Below are 21341 nucleotides of genomic sequence, written 5' to 3'. Positions count from 1 at the left end.
TCCCTCCCTCCCTCCCTCCCTCCCTCCCTCCTTCCTTCCTTCCTTCCTTCCTTCCTTCCTTCCTTCTCTGGGGACAGAGAAAATGGAGTGAGGGGAAGTTTCTGTGGTGTGAGGGAATAACTGTTAGGTTTCAATTCTAATATCTTGGTTACTATTAGAAAACACTTTGCTTAAAAAATAAAGTAATGCCTTCCTATGTGGCAATAAATGCTATCTTCCCTGAATTTCACTAAAGGGTCCAAGAAAGAGAGTCGGAAATAAAGCAATGTCTTCATTGTTACTAGTGGGCTGAATACTATGAAGAAATTCATTCTGTGCACCTTGACGCTTTCAAGTTATGTCTTTCTTTTGTAAAGCAGGGATTAAAATGTTTATTTTTCTTCTTCTAGATGAATTTCAGATTGTTTTGTCTGGAAGAGGATTCAACTTGGGCAGTCGGGATGGGAATGTTCTTTGTACCTACACTGTGAATGAAACATACACAAAGAGTAGGTTCCCCATAATCTCATTGTTGCTTGAATATCTGCATAGTGTATAAACATCAAGTGTTTTCTCTTCTTTCCAACTGAAATCAACCATGCTATATTTTTTAATCATAGGAGAAAGAAATGAAGTCCAGTGATAGTACAAACAGTAATAATTATTTTTGTTATTTAATGATTACAACCTTTGTTTATAACTTAAGAAATACCAAACCCTATCCTAAGAAGCCTCATTTTACAGATAGTGGTCTAATGGCTGAAAGAGTAAAATAATTTGCCTGTGGTGACACAGCCAGTAAAGGGCAGAGCTGAGAGTTGAACCAGTTTTCCTGACTGCACTCTGTGTGGACAACATCATCTGCTGGATTTAACTGCCTCTTTCTCCAGATTTATTTATTATCACTCTTGCCTGAAAATCTAACTCTCTTGGACTATTCTACTGCTTATTGCCTTATTTTATTCTCACTCGTTTTCTTTATCTAGTTTCCCAATAATTTTCCAATCAGCTCCTGGACAAAGCCTTTTTGTCTTGTGGATATTTTATGTATTTTATATTTTTAGGTACTTCACATATTTTGATCTTCAATGCCTGCTTAGCCCTGTTTGTTGCTAATTATCATATTTATGCAGTTAGGTTTTATTTTCCCTAATGTGGCTTTCAAAACAGCAGATGAATATAATGTTTTTATCTTCATTCTGCAAAAAACTCCTGCAATAGATCTTAATGTTCTGAGCATTTTGGGTCTCTTTTAAGACATTTTTTCCTCATCGATGATTATATTGGCTTCTAAAATTTTAATCTGTAAGGCAGAAGCTATAACTCTGTGAACTCTGGTAGAATTATTTTTTGAGAAGTTCATGTCCAGTTTTGCTGTTTTTCTGATGGTACTAAACACTCCAGTGGCACAGCTTTGGCTATGTACACACCAACTGTTCAGTGTGTGTTTGTTGAATTAACGTGGTGAGGACCTCAACATGGTAAATGTCATAATTAATTCCTCCCTTTCCTGTTAGGATCATCATTTTGGTAAGGCAAGACAATGAAATTTGTACCAAAATCTTCACAGTAGATTCCACAATTGAAGAGGACAGAATAATTTTATTTTTATTCATCTGAATCTAAGGGTTAGCTTTACCTGACTCCCTTTGAGTACATATTCGATTATAGTATAAACATATTTTTTCCTTTGGTACGTAAGATTAAGTTTATTAAAGTAAATCACTAAAGAAATAAGTGGAGTCAGATTGTATTTTCATCCCTCACATTCTGGGATTATCCATTTGATTATGTAACTTTCCTGAATATTTATAGGCCAGATTTTTTCCCCCATATGTTATTAAAATTATTAGGGCAATTTAAGCATTTAGTTTTATGAAATTTATTTATTTATTGTAAGATACGACTCTCTTATTAAACCTTGAAATAAATTCATTCTTCCTTGGATATTCATCTTTTCTCTATTGTTTTTAAATTCTGCTTTTAAAATATATATCATTTATCCTTCAGAGCCTAAGATATTTAAAAAATGGAGATGGAAAAGATGATAATTTTATAATATCTACAAATGTTTGTGAATTTAGTCTAATAAAAAACCATGACTTATAATTTACCAAAACTGTATATCAGTGAGGCTTATGATCTCTATTTTTTCGTTTTCTTTTCCTTCTCTTTTTAGATGAGAATCTATTTAGTTTTTTGTGCTAATATAACTAATGTTTCACCGTTGACCCCTGATTGCTGTTATGTTTCTCATAGTATTAATGAAACCGTGTGAGATACGTAAAGCTCTGTATTAATTCAGTGGCGTTTTATTTTCTAGGTGTTAATCCAGTAAGTGTGGACCTTAATTCTATGCTTTGTCCTGCACCTGCCCTGAATAAAGTTGGAGAGTAAGTACTTCATTAAAAACATTTTAAAAACATGTTAGCTACAAATTATTAGGAAATGATGACAAATATACATTAATTATTTTACTGACTCTTTTTTTTTTTGATGTACAGAGTGAACACGAGATAGTAAGCTCTAGGCAAACCACTCTGGTTAGTACTATAACTATACATAATATACTCTTAGTAGGTTGAAAATGCTAACATCTGCTTTATCTTTTTTCTTAAATATTGATTAAAAGGCCCTATAAATATTTATCTGGATGGGTATGAGAACTATTGCTAGAGCCCTTTAAATAATCAGAGCTACAAGCATTATTTTGAAATTTAGAGTATTACATTTACACATGCACATACACACATATACACACACACGAGTTCCAAAGTGAGATTTTGATTAATTCCTATGGTATTTAAATATCAGTATTAAAGAGCAGAAGGAAGATGGCTGAATAAGGCATACCTTGGACTAGAAAATATTCGTGCTTTAATTTGTATCCAGGTCCTGTTAACGTCTATTTTCTCATGATCTTTGGTATGGCAATAAACCATAATGATGGCTGGTTAAAATAAGGGATATTTAGTTTGGAAGAAGAGCTTTTATTTAAATCACCTCAACACAGATAATTTCACTAGTAATTTAGTTTTTCCATTTGTGATTTTTTTTAACCCTCTCTATTATGAAGGAAATGATTGGAGACAGTTCAGATATTCCTTAGCCCAACAGTAGGGGATACAGTATGTTTAGAATACTACATAAGATACAGGATTACTTTATATTGATCTCGCATATAGGGCAGAGGAATATAAAATATACAAGGTTCATTAGCTTCTCCTGGTTTTTCTGCTTCTGTCCTCAGCAGGAGTGATCCTGTTAAGACAGGTCATTTATGTCACCCCTCCACTTAAAATCCTTGATATTTTCCACTCAGTGTGAAAAATCTAAATATTGCAATATTCTACGAGGTTCTATAGGATCTGGCCCCCTCTCTCCATCTTCCTTTGCCCCTTCTGTTATGGTCACACTGGTCTCTCTGCTGTTCTTTAACCACGTTGACACTTTTCCACTCATTGTTCCCTCTGCTTGAAATGCCCTTCTCCTCATTCACTCGCACCTTCGTCAAGTCTTGTTCAAATATCACCTTCTTGGGAAATGCTTCCTGGTCACCCTATTTAATCAATACAGTCTTCCCCCTCTTAAGTTTGGCACTCCCTTGTCTTTCATGGTTAATTTTTTTCTCCCATGCATTTATTTGTTTGTTCTTGTGTCTCCTTTCCTGCTAGGATAAATTGTTGTTCTGTTTCTTGCTCTGCCTGTAACACCTAACACAATGCTTGACACACAACAGATTCATAAAAGTTTGTTAGATGAGAGGGTGTGTGCGTGTTTCTCAAGTATTTTGAATTACTAGTTATCTAAAAAGCAAAAAGAATACCTTTGATTCCTGGGGGGGGTGGGGCAGGGCCTTATATCAGGTAGGCGAGAAATGGCCAGAATCATATTGGGGGGACATGCCATTTAAGAGAACAGAAAACTATCTTGGCTTTTTAATAGCAGTGAGTGGTTAAGGAAGACAGTTTACTTTCTTCTCCAGAGTAGTTATAAAATGCAGTATGCCTGTTCTATCCCAGACACTAAATTTGTTTTCTCTAGACTTTGCCTTTCGGTGCTCTCATTTTGAAGAGACTACTGTAGAAACTGCTGATATTCTTCAGTGATTTGTAGATTGGCTAAATACCCAGGGGACATCATTTTAAAAAATCATGTAGAACATAATAAATATGAGACATGAGAAGTCATCATTTGTTTGGCTTTTGACATTAATATTTCACCTATAAGCAAACTGAGAATTTGGTGGGAAAGAGATCTGTCTAAAATAATTATTTTTGGTTTCTTCTTTTTCTTTCTTTCTTTCTTTCTTTCTTTCTTTCTTTCTTTCTTTCTTTCTCTCTCTCTCTCTCTCTTTCTTTCTTTCTTTCTTTCTTTCTTTCTTTATTTCTTTCTCCTTCCTTCCTTCCTTCCTTCCTTCCTTCCTTCCTTCCTTCCTTCCTTCCTTCCTTCCTTCCTTTCAAGTACATGATACCACTGAGGCAAAGCATGAGGTTTTATTTGTTAATGTGTTGGGCATTTGGGGACATCATTATTCTTCTTCTAAGTATGTTGCAAGTAATTTGGACCTTTCCTTTGCCTTGACTTTTCTTCAGATACTTTTGTAGGTGATGAGCTCTCTTATGAGATTGGATTAAAATCAACACAATGGAAACAGTTTAGCCTTGTAAGGTGACTGATGCTTAATATGTTTGCCTAATTAGCTTTTGGCTAAGGATTCAAACCCATAAAGTAGCTAGTTAGTCTATGTTTCAAATAAACACATCTGGCCCAACAATGAATGAAGATTTTTCCTATGTGAGGGTGACAGATGTGGTGATGGTCCCCCTGTTCTCTCACTTAAATAATTAACAACACCCCAGTGCGGTAACTCTACATAGACAGCCTCAAAGCCAGATGCATAGTCTCAGAGCTGTATCTGTGGACACGTGCCTTATCTCATTAGCCTGCTCTATCAGTTCCTTTCTCATCTTTATGTGACTTCCTGAATTCCATTTGGTTTGAGGATTAATCTTTTAGACACCTAAAGGCTCGTGAATTTTAATTTGTAAGAGGGTTAATGTGAAGTTGCTTTATTTGGGGAGATGGGGACAAAGAATATAGCAGTGGAGCTAGGACCATAGGTTTGCATTTGGAAATTGATCTTGTGAAGTAAACAAAGGTTAAAGCTATCTGGGCAAATCTTATCCACGTGTATCATTGGTTAGCATTCTTGAAATGGGTCTTTGAAGTACTTTCTTTGAGAGACATCTCTGTTTAATCAAATTTCTTTATTTGATAAAGATTTCCAGATTGAGATGGATGGATTCTTTTTTTTTTTTTAGAATTTTATTTATTTATTTGAGAGAGAGCAGGAGAAAGAGTGGAGAAGAGAGAGAGAGAGAGCGCGCACATGGGCAGGGGGAGGGACGGGGGAGGGGAGTGGCAGAGAGAGAGGGAGAAGCAGAACCCCCCCAACTGAAGAGGGAGCCCAACGTGGGCTTGATCAGAGGACCCTGGGATCATCGCCTGAGCTGAAGGCAGCCGCTTAACCCACTGAGCCACCCAGGCGCCTCTGGGATGGATGGATTCTATTACTTAAACAGGAAGAATGTAAAGGTGGTAGTAATGAGGTTGTTCTTTTGTATTTCTTTCATTGGACACAATTTAATTTTAAAATGTCATATGATTAAACAAATTATCTCACCATGAAAAATCTGTAGATTGTTTGAGAGTTTATTTCTGCCAGTGGCTCATTTGTACCAAAATGTCGTAAGTTTGAATAGGAAGGACTCTGTGAAGTTCCTTGAATCCTTCCCCCTGCAGGGCATTGGCCTCATGGTGCAATGTGCAGGTGTCACTAGTCCTTGCAGTATGGGCTTATCCTCTGACCCTTGTTTAGTGAGACATCAACAATAGCACAGCTGCTCTGCCATAGTTGAGATCTCAAACCTGTAATTTGGCAAGAAGAACAGAGCAAATTGGGTAAATATACATAAACACATTGTGAAGAAAGAAAAACAGAACAGAATGAACCAGAGCCTTATCCTACAGCTTGTTTGATAGAGATGATTTAAGGAGGCATATGGTATAGTTAAATGTGCTTTCAAAAACATTGGCCAGAATCTTCTGGCAAATATGAAATAAATATCTAAATCAGATGAAACTGATAGTATTAGTTCTCTTAAAAGGCAGTGTGGGAAGACACTTGACAGAGTGTTTTGAGTAAGAAGTGGTGGGACATTAGTGTATGTGGAAAATTTTAAGCATGTGATATTGAAGGATCATTCAAATGAATGGTGTGGCAGACTTGGGGTTAGAGCCTGACTTGGTAATAGAATCTTGTTATTTTCTTCAACGTTGTTATTTTTTTAATATGATTATTTTGCCTGGAATAAAATTGATTCATTCCACTTGTCTTTCTCAGTTGAACAAATTCTGCCTTTTGCACAGCTTCTCACATGAACACTTCTTTTCAAAAACATACCTATATATGTAGGTGCATACAATCCCTAATAACCTTATTTTAGTAGCAGGTGATATAACAACACCTTATTCTCTCTTCTGTTCCTAATGAGGAATGAGACTTGATTTATTTATTTTTGTCATGGATACTAGGACATTAGTTATATCTTTACTTTGAATGTAAACATCAGAATCTTAGTGAGATCTAATCTAATCTAAACCTTAGTAAGCCTGAGGACTGTTTCTTTATTTCTCTACCCCTCACCTCAGTGTTAGAACCATTTATCTTTTCTTTCATGTGGTGTATTGCTTGCTTTTTTTCTTTCTTTTTCTTTTTTCTTTCTTTCTTTCTTTCTTTCTTTCTTTCTTTCTTTCTTTCTTTCTTTCTTTCTTTCTTTCTTTCTTTCCTTTCTTTCTCTTTTTTCTCTTTTCTTTCTTTCTTTCTTTCTTTAAGATTTTATTTATTTATTTGACAGAGAGAGAGCATAAGCAGGGGGCAGGGCCGAGGGAGAGGGAGAAGCAGGTTCCCCACTGAGCAGGGAGCCTGTTGTGGGGCTCCATCCCAGGACCCTGAGATCATGGCCTGAGCTGCAGGCTCAATTGACTGAGCCACCCAGGCACCCCTGTTGCTTTCTGATTATATCCATAAATGTGATCAGTTCACCTAATCTGTTTTGCATCTGCATCCTAAGTATTATATTTAGTTCTGGAAATTATCTTTTAAGAGGAATAGCAATTGGTTCGAATACATCGAGGGGTGGCCAAAAAAGATGTTGCCAAGTATGGAAATGTTAAATAGGGTGAAATATAAAATACTGAAAAACATATGGTTCAGGTGTGACACATCAGCTGTCTTCAAACATCAGCTCTGTCATGTGAAAGACAGATTTGACTTATTCTTTATTGTTCCAAGGAAAGGAGAAGGAAAGAGTGGAAGGTAAAGGGAAGCACATTTCAGTTCAGTGTAGGGAAGATCTTTCTAACAATTATTTAGAGAGTGTTTTGGTAACCAGGAGTGTTCAAAGAGGGATAGATATACGATGAGATAGAGGATATCCTTAAATATGTATTTAAATCCTCTTATATACTGCTTCTAAGTGTTATCAGTTTTTTTTTGCTATTACTAGGGCATTTGATATTTTTGGATGAAAGGCATTAAAATTGAGTGATTATTTCCAAGTATATTTTCATTATTTTACTAAAATATGCAAAAACAGCTAAAAAGGGGTTATTTTCAGTGTAATACTGAAAACAACTTACAATACAACTTTAGGTGTGATGTGCAGCACATCTCTGAATACAGCTTTTTTCCTTCTGAAATCTAGCAGTTTACACATATATTGAAATATCTCAAAAATTATTTTATTTAGGAATCCTTCATCCACTTTAAGAAAATATCCTTAGACAAAACACTAATTTACATATATACTCATCACTAGAAGTTGAATCTTTAAACTCTTCACAAATATGAAGACTTAAAAGTAATTTTCAAAAAGGTCTGCAGAGTATTTCATAGTAGCACTTGATTTCAAAATACCTTAAGTCACCGCAGTTCTAATAACTTTTTGAGTAGTTGCCAGATGAATTTTCAGTATGTGCAAATCAGAGGTAAATTATTTATTACTTCTAGCAAATGTCTTTCACAATTTTATTTAATTTTTTTCATCTTTGTTAATGGATCATAAAATGGCAGTCTTTTATTGGATATGCATTAAGTCAATAGTAAATGAATACTTTGCAAATAGGCTACTGTGGATAGAAATGTCAACCATATTTCGTGGTGTATGAAATTCCTTAGTTCAGAGTAGCTCTGACATATGGCACTGAGCTATTCTGTTTTGGAACTCTCCTACATCTTTAAACATTAAATAAACTCACTGTGACCATTAGGACTTATGGAATTTAATTTACTTAATTATATATCACAATACTATTTAGTAATTTTTTTGTGTGGAATGAATTTAATTTTATCACTGTTGAGTACCATTTGACATTGAAATGCACTTAAAGCAATCTTTTTGTTATGGTAAGTTATTTAGGTTTCTTCTATCCTACCTTTTTTTTTTTGTACGTGAGCTCTAGGCCCAACATGGGGCTTGAACTCAGCACCCTGAGATCAAGAGTCACATGCTCTAGGAACTGAGCCAGCCAGGCACCCCTTTCCTTCTACTTTGAAAAAATATTCTAAGGATGGAACAAAGATTGGATTAAGATATTTGTAAGCAATTCTAAACAATGTAGAACCAATTTACAGAAAAGGATGTTGGTAGTTGTCAGTTCTCAGCCTTCTTCTCTTCCCTGACCACCCCTGCATTATGCACTGTGGGCCAGTCCTGTCTCAGAAGCTTTTCCTTTGTCTTTCATGATTTATATTCTCACTTCCCTGGCTGTTTCTTCTCAGGCTCCTCTTCTTACAGTCTGTTAACTCAATTATCACTATGGTGGGATTCCTGACTGTAAATGCATCTTCTCTAAAGCTTCCTTTTCTTTATGCTGAGCTCCACATGTCCAGACAAGATCTTTCCTTATTAGCTCTAAACCCACTATCCAAAAGTCCACTATCCAAATGTCTGCTGACTCACTTGGATTTTTCATGGGCACATTCAACTTGAAGTTCCCAAGTTAAACTTACGTACTTCTGTTCAAACTCGCTCCTTCTCCTGTGTTTCCTATGCAACCCACTTCACAGCAAGACAGAAACTTTGGTCATCTTTAACGATTTACTTCCTCCTTACCTTGTACATCCAATTAATGTCCAATCATTTTTATTCTAACTCCTTTATAACTCCCAATTTTCATTTTCACACCACCCTTATTGCCACTATTTCAGTTCAACTAGACTTTGATTCTTATTTGAAATACACCAAGACATTCGTAATTGGTCTTTCTACTGTAGAATTTACTCTTCCAATCTATGCTCTACCCTGTAAAAAGAAGGATATTTGTAAAACACAGTTATGACAGTATTTCTACATGGTTGAAAAACTCTTAAGACTGAGTCTAAATGTCTAAAAGATTGCATCCTGGGTTTTTCATAATCCTTCCCTACTCAGGCCGTATAATCTCAGTCTCACACTCTCTGTTGCTGCCATATTGAATGATTTTAGTTCCTTGACTGTTCTGTGCCTTTCTTACCTTCCAGCCTATCAAATAACGCTCCTTCCTCTTGGATCGCTTTCTAATCTCTTTTCCTCATTATCTCCTGATCATTCTTTAGGATTCATCTTTGAGTGACTTCCTACAGGAAACCTTGGTTGATGTCCCCATGGCAAAGCTGAACCCGTAGTGTCTGCCACAGCTGGGTCCCCTAGTACCCCTCTGCTTACACCTGTTTTAGATAATATCACACTCTATTGTAATTGTTTATGTGGCTCCCTTTCATTTACGTTTTAATACTGTGTTTTATTTGTTATTGCAACCCTGTTACCAAGCACATCTCAGCTTGGTCTATTGTAGGCAATTTACAAATATTTGTTTAATTAACTAATAATAGAATGATTGAGTGAGCGAATGAACTTATTGGCAAACATTTATAAACCAATTTAGAGTGCAGTTTTAGGTTTGAGGTGTAAGCACACAGCCCAACATACCTATGATGTTGGGTTTAATCAGATGATGTTTTGTAACGGGAAGGAAATAACACTGAAAATTTTTTTACACCAACCTGCATGATGTTTATATACTAGGCAGGTATTGAACAGTTTATCTCTCTATATTTTTATATAGCAGTGAGTAGAATGAAGTTCTTGAAGCCAAAAAGGGTTAGGTAATTATTTAATTGCTGTTGTATATTCTTCTGTATTATCTGTGTTATTTTTTAGCTTGGGTCTAAAAGATTTTATATAAAAAGTACCTAGTTGGGGCGACTGGGTGGCTCCATTGTTAAGCGTCTGCGTTCGGGTCAGGTCATGATCCCAGGGTCCTGGGATCGAGCCCCGCGTCGGGCTCTCTGCTCGGCAGCCCTGCTTCTCCCTCTCCCACTCCCCCTGCTTGTGTTCCTGCTCTCGCTGTGTCTCTCTTTGTCAAATAAATAAATAAATTAAATCTTTAAAAAAAAAGTACCTTGTTCTTCTAAATAATGTTAGAAAAATAGTCAGTAGTCTCACAATAATGTGAGAATACCTGCTGTATTCCAGCCACTGTGTTGGATATTTTATGTTTTTTATTTTATTAAGCTCTCCTCCCCCAGACAACTCTGAAATAGGTAAAATTATCCGCATTTTACAGATTGAGGGATGCAAGATTGAGAGTGCAGTGACTAGGCTTCAAACCCAGGACTCCTGATTCCTCAACTCCTGGGCTAGATCCTTCCCTGTTTATAATTTTAATTGATTCTTAGGATAAATAAAAGTGAACTCTCCCAGACGTCTGGGTGGCTCATTTGGTTAAGCATATGCCTTCAGCTCAGGTCATGATCCCGGGGTCCTGGGATCAAGTCCCATATCGGGCTTCTTGTGGGGAGCCTGCTTCTCCCTCTTCCTCTGCCCCCCTGCCCGTGCTCTCTCTCTTTCTGACAAATAAATAAATAAAATCTTTTTAAAAAATGAACTCTCCCCTCACTTCTCACTTCTGTATGGAATTATGTAAAACCAACATGACTTTCATATCTTTTTTTTAAATCCATAATAAAGTCTCTGTAACTGAGAGTGTGGGTTCTCTTGTTAGTAATACACTAACCAGAAGTAGGGGTTATATAGGAACGAACAATCCATAGGTACTAACAGAACTGACATGAAATATGACAGAGAACATTAAATACATATATCGGAGTTTTGGGGTAATGAAAGGTCAGGGTATTAGGTTTTGGTTAGAGGGCAGAGTGGCTTTATCAACCTGTGTGCCAGCAAAGGAGTAGCATAAGGTTGGGCAAAGGTATCATTCATGGCAGTACCAGTATCGTACCAATAATTTCAAAAATGTTTTTCTAAAGAAACAACAACATTTAAAAGCAGAAGTAACTTTAATAGCATCTTTTTCATGTTCTCTTAGTATTTAGCAAATGACATTCTAGTTAACCATGAGCAATGTATGAGTATAGCAAAAACTTGGAGGAGTGTTACTCTGCTCTGGCCGATGAGAGAAATTTAAATGTCAGACCCTAATGTACTTATCAAGGATTAAGGAAGTATGGGGTAGAAGTAAAAGCACTTTGACTACAGAGAGTCAGAGAAGTTCAGTGTCTGGGCAGGGTACCTTTGTAAGCTTGGGTTTCTTCACTTGGAAAGTGGAGAAGATGCTGCTGCCCAGCTCAGTGGGTCTCTATGCAGGTTAAATGAGAAGATGAGCACGGTGTGTCTGGCTCATAGGAGGGACTCGAGAAATGCCATCATTGTCAACTGTTGTTGAGGGCCATGCTCTGCTCTCAAGAAGGGGAAGATCATATTGTTTCAGTTGAGTCCACATGTCAAAAGAATCATCATCTCCATATCTGTGGAGACTTAGCTCAGTTTTATGTGACACTAGCCACATTATACTAGACTGAGATTTGGGGATAGTGCACGGTTGTTTTGGTTGCCTACAAGATCTCATCAACATGTATTTCTACTAAAGGAAAGGGTGAATTTCTTGTAAGATATAGCTTCTGTTCTTATTCCATTTGGATACACATTAAAATCTTTTTTTTTTCCTTTTTCTCAGTCCGGAAACATTAAAATTTTTAATGTTTCCTTCATTAATTAGAGAGCAGCTTTATTTTTGGTGAATTCCAAGCACCACATTATAAACAACCTCAGTCTTATCTACTGAACCCATTAAATTGAATCAGTAATTTACTTGCAACAATCATATATTATTGTGAATTAGATCATCTTCCCCCAAACTAAAACCATGCCTACCATGTGGTATGCTTTCTGGTACGTGTTTTAAAATGGAGGAATTGGAAACTAGGAGGGATTATTTTTGGATTCAACTATGCTTCGTCTTCAAAAAAAATAAAACAAAACAAGGCACTCATTCCTGCAGAATAAGCAATTGGGTTGAAGTTTTCTTTCTTAAATAAGCTGCTTGGCATTCTGTGAGGAACTAGTTCAAAAGTTCAAACAAGTTGATGTAAACATTTTAAGTTCTCATTTGTTTCTGGAGATAGCTGAACTTTTTTTTTTTTTTTAAACAAAATATTTTGAAGGGAATAATTTACAAGACATATTTTTAATAGGAGTATTCCTGAATTTTGAAGAAGAGTTCAGCTCCAAGTTTGCTAGGAGTATCTTTCCTAATAGCTCTGTTCCTGTATGAATCCAAACTAAATATTGCATTGAGAAAAGAAACACATTAAGGACTTTGATTTCAACAAGCCTGTATGGTCTGATGGGAAGACTTCAAAATTAGTTAGAACCCTACCTAGCTTTACCACTTTCAGCAAGGCAATTAGCATTTCTGGGCCTTATGTACCCCATCTGCACAACTGTGAAACTACTACTTACTTTAAGGGTTGTTATGAGGATTAAAGGAGATAATGTCCATAAAATGCTGAGGGTGGTATCTGGCACAGAGCAGGGACTAAATAATATTTCTCATCTCTCCTCTCTGGCATCATAATTGAAAATTTTACCGTTGGTTTGAGATTGCTTCTCTTTTATCATAACTCTCTGTAACTAGTAGTATTTGGCTTTCAATTCAAGGGATAGAGGAAGAAATCTTTTTTTTTATGTTTTATTTATTTATTCATGAGAGTCAGAGAGAGAGAGAGGCAGAGGCAGAGGGAGAAGCAGGCTCCCTGCTTAGCAGGGAGCCCGATGTTGGACTCGATCCCAGGACTCTGGGATCATGACCTGAGCCGAAGGCAGACACTTAACCATCTGAGCCACCCAGGCGCCCTGAGAAAAAATCTTCTAAATATAACAAAATTTTACTAATTCAGAGTAATTAGTAATTTACTAATGCAGTAATTCATTAATAGCTAAAAGTTTTTAGCTATTAATTCTTGGGATTTAGAATGTTTTATGAGAATGGGAGTATGGCACTGTATACAAGCTAGATTACCAAAATGTTACCTACCACTTTCTGCTTTAATGGGTGGATAGCTTTGAAATGTTGGCACAGTGATTATTACAGGATAATATACTGTGTAAACTATTTTGGAAAAGGGCTGTTTTCTTAATATTTAAAAATCTCCTTATCATTTTTTTGCCCTTTTGATATCTTATTAGAGCTTTTTTTTTTTTTATTCTTGTTAGAGCTATTTAATAAATAAGTTACCAGGGGTGCCCTGGTGGCTCAGTCGGTTAAGCATCCAGACTCTTGGTTTCGGCTCAGGTCACGATCTCAGGGTCGTGAGATCGAGCCCAGCATTGGGCTCAGTGCTGGGCATGGAGACTGCTTAAGATTCTTTCTCTCTCCTTCTCCCTCTGCTTCTCCTCCAAAGCTTTGTGCACACTTGTTCTCTCTCTCTCTCAAAAATAAAAATAAAAAATAAAAAAAAGTTACCAACTCCTGGCTGACTGAACCCAAATAATTAATTACTAGAATCTGAATTAATGAAATTTTAATTATTAGTGTCTTATAATTTGAAATCATGTTTCCAAAATAAGACCTGTATTGTAACTCTGATGTGTCTTAGCCATGAAAGAAAAATTATCCTTTCTTCTTCTACCTTTGTCAAGATATCTTAATGTCCTGGGACCATCTACAACAAATACCTACAAGTAAATTGAATTAGGTTTTTTCCTTCAGTTTATTTCTCTTGTATTATCACTTTCTGTATATTTTACCTTTGAATAGTTTATTATTTCCCATTTTTTATTCTTAATAATCTTACGATGATAGTAATATCTGAAGATAGGTAAAATAAGCTAAATAGGATCTAAGGGTTTTTTTTTTTTAGGTTTTTGTGAAAACAGTCTCAGCATTTCTCTTAAGGAATTTTTTAATGTTCCTATTTATGTTAATACTTCTTCAGGAACAAATTAGATCATTTAAGAAAGTTGCCTCTGGTTAATAAGTAAGGACTGGACCGAAGGAAGAAAGAAAAAAGCTGGAATAACTGATCAAAAGTAGACTTTCTTGATGGTTTTGAATTATATGAGGAAATAAAAATCTCCCACAATCCTCTGGTTTTTAATTTGTTTTTCATTATTGTTTATTTTTTTTTCATTTTCTTTCAGAACTCTTGATGTTTCAGTGAGCTTTAATGGAGGAAAATCTGTCATCTCGAGCTCATTAATAGTCACAGCCACAGAATGTGTAAGTAAAAAGTTTGCATAAAGTTATTTTTTAAAAATGATTCCATCCAGAAATAATTATGGGTTGTCAGTGTTGTTGCCTGCTATAATAAGGAAGATGCAAACAGTGACACTGGAGACTACCACAAGGAAAACTCTATATAGAATTTATTTTAAATTGTTCCTTTTTTTCCCTTTAGCCTCATTAAAAAGAGATTTTAAGATAGTATAAATTTTTTTGATATTTATACAATTCAAAAGTCATATTTAAAATCAAAATAAGGTACGAGAATGATTTTCAAATGAAGCATTTTCCTTGAAACGTTAAATATCAAATGGAATAATGTTTTTTTCTGTTATGAAGGTTGAATTATTGTGTCTAAGACATTGATTATGTTTTTGAAATTATTAGTATATTTTAAGGATGACTTCACATTTTGTCTATTTTAAATGTTGGTGCTTTCTAATATGAGTAAGTAATTTGATTTTGATAGTTTGATATATCTTAGTTTGGAAATCTGTTTTAATTGAGGTGATTGATTTGTATTACCTAAGATGCAATCATTTAGAATGTAAAGTTCATTGGTAAGACAGTGTTTTCCTTGTAGTTAATTTTTGGGGTTCATGGAAAGTTTTGATATTCATTGTTGAACATGAAAACAGAAAGCACTAAAAGGGACTGATTACATGGCTATTATTTTTATGAGTATATTATCTTTGTAAAAAAGACATTAATCAAAGCAAAAAAAAAAAACAACCCAAATTCTTGCCTTCAAAAGACCAAAATTACAAACCTTCTCACATCGCATGGTTTCATGGCTTTATATTTTGATCAAGTCAGAGAGACATCTTTCCTTCAAAAAACAAAATAACTCAATATTATCTGTATAGAGACCGTTGTCTATCTCATTGTAAGAAAACATTGCAAGGAAAACAGATATCCATAGGGACCTTGCCACTATTGAATCCTCTGGATAACTCTTTATCAACACCTGTCTCTGATTTGAAAATACCTAGGGTTTTTTATCTCTTTTTATTTGTAATTCATGTTGCAATTTGCAGGCTTTCTGGTTCTCTCAGGATGTGGTTGGGATTACAAATGTTTTGTGGTTATATAGTTTCTCAGTGTTTAGCTCACTGAAATGGCATTCTTACTCCATCCTTCCTGCTGTTCTGCACCTCTAGCCGTCTTTTATAGCCTCTCTTCCATGAAAGCAGGAAAACAAGTTTTTGTATCCCATAACCACTCACAATTTTGGTGTGCCGGGATGCTGAGGTTAAATGGCTCATTTGGAATTTACAAATCATGTACTTTTACAGAAGTCTTCCTAGGTCTTTCTGGTTCTCAGGAGAGCACATTGTGACTCAAGGTAGTTTAAGAGTAAGGTGATTTTTTAAAAAAGTGACATGGGTTGTGTCAGAGATGGAGAGAGTGAAGGGGCAAGTTGTAATATTAAGGAAGGGATCAAAGTATTTTCATTGAAAAGGTGAGATTTGAATAAAGACTTGAGGAAGGTGAGGGAGTGAACCCTGAAGACCACCCAAGGGAATAGTGTTTTATGCAGCAGGAGAAGCTAGAACAAAGCCTAAGGAGGCACTATATCTGACAAGTTTAAAGAAAGGCAAGGGGACCACTTGGCTGGAGTGGAGGTAGCTGGGGAGAGCAAGAGTCTCAGGATGAGTGGAGGGTTATTGTAGGGTTTTGCAAGTCATTTTAAGGGCTTGAGTTTTTCTTCTGAGTGAAATGGGGAACCACTGGAAGGTGACATGATATGACTTAATACTTTGAAAAGATCATTCTGGCTACTGTGTAAAAATAGACTTTGCAGGGGTTGCAAATGTGGAAATCTGGAGACCAAGTCCATGGCTATTTCAGTAATCTAGGAGAGGGGAGGATGTCTGCACTAAAGAGACAGCAGTGGAGATGGTAAGAAGTGATTGGATTCGAATAAATTTGAGTAAAGGTGGATAACATGAGATGTGTAGACAGATTAGATGTGGGTGTGAGAGAAGGACATTAAAGATAATTCTAAATTTTTCACCTGAGCAACTAGAAGGATGAGTTGTGGTCAGGTAAGAGCAGTGTTTAGAAGAAGATGAGGACTTTTGTTTTGGAAATGTTGAGTGAAAGGTGTCTATGTAGCCATCACAGTGGAAAAATCATAAAAGCAGTTGTTGAATATACAAGTCTGGATCCTAGAGAGAGGTCTGGATTGGAGATACACATTTGGGAGTTGTGTAGAATGAAGTAGTCAATGAAATTCCACATGATTTTTACTGAAAATAAAAAAAGAAAAAAGAAAGTGGCTTTCACGAGCTTAAAGCAGAAGGGAAAGAGTACCAGAGAAAGTTTTTTTTTTTTAATTGGAGAATAGTTGACATAGTTGTATTAGTTTCTGTTGTACAACACAGTGATTCGATATTTATGTACATTTTGAAATGGTAACCACAAAAGTAGTTACCATCTGTCCCTATACAGAGTTGTTACAATATTGTTAACTATGTTCCTTGTGCTGTACATTACTTCCCTGTGTTTCATATATTATTAAAACTGGAAGATTGTACTTCTTAATCCCTTTCACCAATTTCATCCCTCCCCTCTGGCAATCACCAGTTTGTTTTTGAGAAAGGTTTTGTATTCTTGGCGGAGTCAGGATAAACTGGGTCCTGAAAGGAAAGCAGGATTTAGGCAAGAAGAGAGGAGGAGAAAGCAGATTACAGATAAATAGAAATATGAAACTGAGAGTAGATATATTTGATTGGAGTGAAAATGGTGGGAGGGAAGCTTGAAAATAGAAAATTTAGACCAGATTATCGGTAGCCTAAAGAAAGAAAACAACCAGATGGAATGTAGAGTTCATCCTATAGGCCTGTGGTTCCTAAACTACTCCGGTGTACAGAGAAGTCAGGGCTAAAATGAAAAAAGGAAAGAAAATGGATTATATTTTTCATAATTCTAGATTTAGTCAACTTGAAAGAGTTCTTTTATTCTGAAATTTTTCTTTTAAATTTAAATTAAAAATATTTTAATTTTGAAAATATCCTTTGGGGCGCCGGGGTGGCATCCAGTTCTTTGGGCGACCCAGTCTTAGTTTTGGCTCAGGTGGTTGTCTCCAGGTCATGGGGTTGAGCCCCACATCCGGCTCTGTGCTCAGTGTGGAGTTAACTTAAGACTCTCCCTCTGCTCCTCTTCCCTGCACTTGCACTCTCTCTCTCAACTAAATGGACAAATCTTAAAAAAAATAAAATATCCTTTGATTAAGGAAAGGATAACTGTAATAATCTGTTGGGTCTGTCCTTCCTTTCTTTTTTTGTCTCTCCTTCCCTCCTTCATCCCTTCCCCCTCTCCCTCTCTCCTTTCTTCCTTGAAGTGAGAGAAATATGTAGTGATAAAAACTGTGCCAGACAAAGTTAAACAGGTAGGGAAGACCTTATTAAAAGCTATTACAGGGGCACCTGGCTTGAACATGCTACTCTTGACCTCAGCGTTGTGGGTTGAAGACCCATGTTGGATATAGAGATTACTTAAAAAATAAAATCTTTTTTTAAAAAAATATTACAATAGGGAAGAGAGATTGAACTCGAGACAGCTGGGACAAGGGGGTGGAGGGAGTTGCAGGTCACCTGTATATGCTACTGGACTTTACCCAAAAGAAAAGTAAACTTTCTCCTATTTTCCCGACAGGAGGTGGTGTTAAAACTTGGAGCTAGGCACCCATGACGTTAGGCCCCTGCCCTTCTACAGAGACTGGGAGATAGGGGTGCCATCTTGTTTGATGATGACATTTCAAAGGGGTAGCTCTCAGGTTAAGACATTCCCCTTGGGATCTGTAAAATTGGAAAGAGACTTTAAAGGAGATTTATATACATTTCAAAGAGGCAGAGATTTTGCAATTAGAAGTTTCCTAAAGCAGATTCTCTAAAAAAAAAAAAAAAAAAAGGAGATGAGGAACCTATTACCAGAAAGAAATCTGTCTAAAGTTTAATCAAGCTGAGGGAAAATGTAAGTCCATCTTGGTCAATAGAATAAGTGAAGTGAATAAGAGATAGCTCAAGAAATGGGAAAACCAGGACACTTACCATATAAAGGAGCCAAAAGAAAATGGAATTCCAATATGAAAAGAAGGCAGCATTAAGTGCTTCAGAGAGGTGAAGGAGAAAAGGTCAGAGGGTCGCAGTGACTTTGATGCTTCAGTCCAGATTGATGATTTATAGCCTTCTGTGTAAATTTTATTATTCCACTAATTATTATAAGATAATAAATACTATAATTCACTTTATCATATTGCTAATAATCATAGTATAATTCATTTTCCCATTAGAATTAGCCATTATTTTGTATTCAAACTCAAATACCTCTAGTGTGTGGAAGTAACATTATCATTTTATAGATATGGAAAGTAAGACTGTTGCCATGAGATGCATCTGCTGATGTGTGCGTTAAATCTCTATTCAAAATAGAATAGGATAGTGGGTAATATTATGATAAATACCCAGGCATTGTATTAAGTGATATTCAGTCTGTCAGGCATATTCAGATACAATGAGATGCAGTTCATAGTATTACTCATTATAGGATGATGCCTTTGGCTTTCACAGGCATTTGAAACCCAAACAAAATAAAACACCATTACTTTGGCAACTGATTAATCCTTGTGGAAATCCCACAAATAAAGAAGCCCCTCTTGGTGCTCCAAGGGCGTCTGGGCTCAGTTCTGCTAGGGCCCTTACATCACTGAGCTGTAATTTCCTGTTTACTTCTGGGCTTTTCTTAGCCATTTTGAGATGTTGACAGAAAGGCCTGGGTCTTGCTCATTGCCCTTCTCCCAGTGTCTGGTCCTTAGACAGGGCCTGTGCTTCAAAATTATTTGTTAAATGAATGAATGAAAGTAGCTGTATACCTAGTTTAAAAGTGGGGAAGTGGAGGATTAGATTTAAGAGATTTAAGATAAAAGCCTGAGAAGGGTTTGTATTTAGACAGTTATTTCTCATCATCCATCTCAGAAGATCTCCTCAATGTGTCTCTGCTTAAAAAAAAAATAGTGCAAGATATCTTTTTTTGTGCCCCTTGGAACTACTGTTCTGACTCTTTTGACATAACAGTATCCAGAATATGTTTTCTGAGCATGTATTAAGTGCCAGACACTGTGCTAAGCACTGTACATGCGCCAAGCACTTTCTGACTTCATTTAACAAGCACAACTCAAGAGGAGGCTATTCTTGTAACCTTAATTTTGCAGATGAGGAACAGAGAGCCACCTCCCATCTCTAGTGCACATTTATGCAAACACGTTAGAAGGTGCTTCCTCTGTTGGGTAGACCCAGCTCTCAGCAGGGTGACTGGCTTGATGAGAAAGAACATCGGCTGACTGCAGCCCTCACTGCCCCTAAAAGGGGGACTTGGAGCCTGGAGGCTCTGGAGGTTCAATTACCTGCTCAGTTTCACAGTCAAGTAAATGTTAGAATTGAGAACTGAATCCAAGTCTGTCCACTTGTGCAATCTGCCATTTGTAACCTCCTAATTTGATTTATATAAAACACGGGTTGGCAGTTTTTTCTGTAAAGGTCAGATATTAAATATTTCAGAGTTTGAGGGCTACACAGTTTCTGTCACAACTACTCAACTCTGCCATTAGAGCACAAAGGCATCTATAAACATTATGTAAACAAATGGGTGTAGCTGCATTCATCAAAGCTGTGTACCCTGCAATTTGAATTTTATGTAACATATTCTTCTTTTGATTTTTTTCAGCTATGTAGTAATGTTAAAAAAAAAAAATCTTAGCTTGCCAGGGGTCTTATGAAACAGATGAGCTGATTTGGCCTTTGGGACATAGTTTGCTAATTCCTAATAGTGAATCTTCCAAAAGAATCCAGAAAATGAAATCATCACTCATTCTGTGACTATTTTTTCTTCCCCTAACTCTAAGTCCATAGGAAAAAAAAATTGTGGAGACCCATTTCCCCTTTCCCGCATCTCTCTTTTTCGATTGTGGTTGCTGTGATTAATTATTTTCTAGGTAGATTATGACAGTCTTGAAATTTTTTGAGTGGTTCTTCTTTCCCATAGTTATGTGAGTTTTGAAATTTTTGAGTGATTCCTCTTTCTCAGGGTTATTTTGCGAGTACAGTAGTGACTGATTTGTTTTTATACTTCTATGATTCTCTTAGCTAGAATTTCAGTTACATGGAGCAGAGTGAAGTTTTTGATTAGAAAACTTGTTTTTAATGAAGAAAAGGAAATTAGATGCAGACCAAGTTCAAAAACTTATTGTGTCCAGGATGACTACAGAATATATTTTCTCTACCCTAATGTCAAGCTCAAGGTTTTGGTATGTCCTCAGTTAACCCTTAAAAGAGTTTTGGCTTCATAGCTTGAACCATCATCTGGATAGTAAGTCTCAAACTGGACTCCTCATCTAACTTGCACAACCTACTCCTCATAGACATCTGAGAATGCCATTTTTTCAAAACTATGGTTAGAAAGATTCAGTCCAACAAACGGCCATTTGAAAGGTCATCCAACAAACGGACATTAATCCGTTGTAACAGATGGCCAATTCTCTCTACCATTTTACAGAAATTTGTGTTTCAGACCTTCTCGCTAGCTTCTTCAGGTGCTAGTCCCCTCAAACTCTGTGTTCCAGCCACCATTGTCTTTCTCTTGTCCTTGCAAGAGGCCACTAATTCTGCCTCACTTTCTCCCTGGGCTGGCTTGCTTGCTTTCTCTTTCTTTCTTTCTTTCTTTCTTTCTTTCTT

General features: G+C 36.3%; 1 protein-coding gene across 4 annotated transcripts in view; it reads left to right on the top strand.

Annotated features, from left to right (window-relative positions):
* ANTXR2 (ANTXR cell adhesion molecule 2) overlaps window positions 1-21341 on the top strand; it is a 148256-nt gene that overhangs the window by 38280 nt on the left and 88635 nt on the right. For all 4 annotated transcript variants that reach the window (XR_012377954.1, XM_073891826.1, XM_025887610.2 and 1 more), the window contains 3 exons: window positions 390-488; window positions 2303-2372; window positions 14526-14604. Coding sequence is in view for 3 of the 4 variants with exons in the window: in XM_073891826.1 (XP_073747927.1) it covers window positions 390-488; window positions 2303-2372; window positions 14526-14604 (248 nt within the window). In the remaining variant the exon portion in view is untranslated. The remainder of the gene's footprint in view (window positions 1-389; window positions 489-2302; window positions 2373-14525; window positions 14605-21341) is intronic.

Source organism: Callorhinus ursinus, unplaced genomic scaffold, assembly GCF_003265705.2.
Source record: "Callorhinus ursinus isolate GAN/ISIS: 27379988/994484 unplaced genomic scaffold, GSC_fseal_2.0 scaffold4, whole genome shotgun sequence".
Lineage (NCBI taxonomy): Eukaryota > Metazoa > Chordata > Mammalia > Carnivora > Otariidae > Callorhinus > Callorhinus ursinus.
The sequence above is the reverse complement of the archived record's forward strand: the minus strand, read 5'-3'. Positions and strand labels throughout refer to the sequence as shown.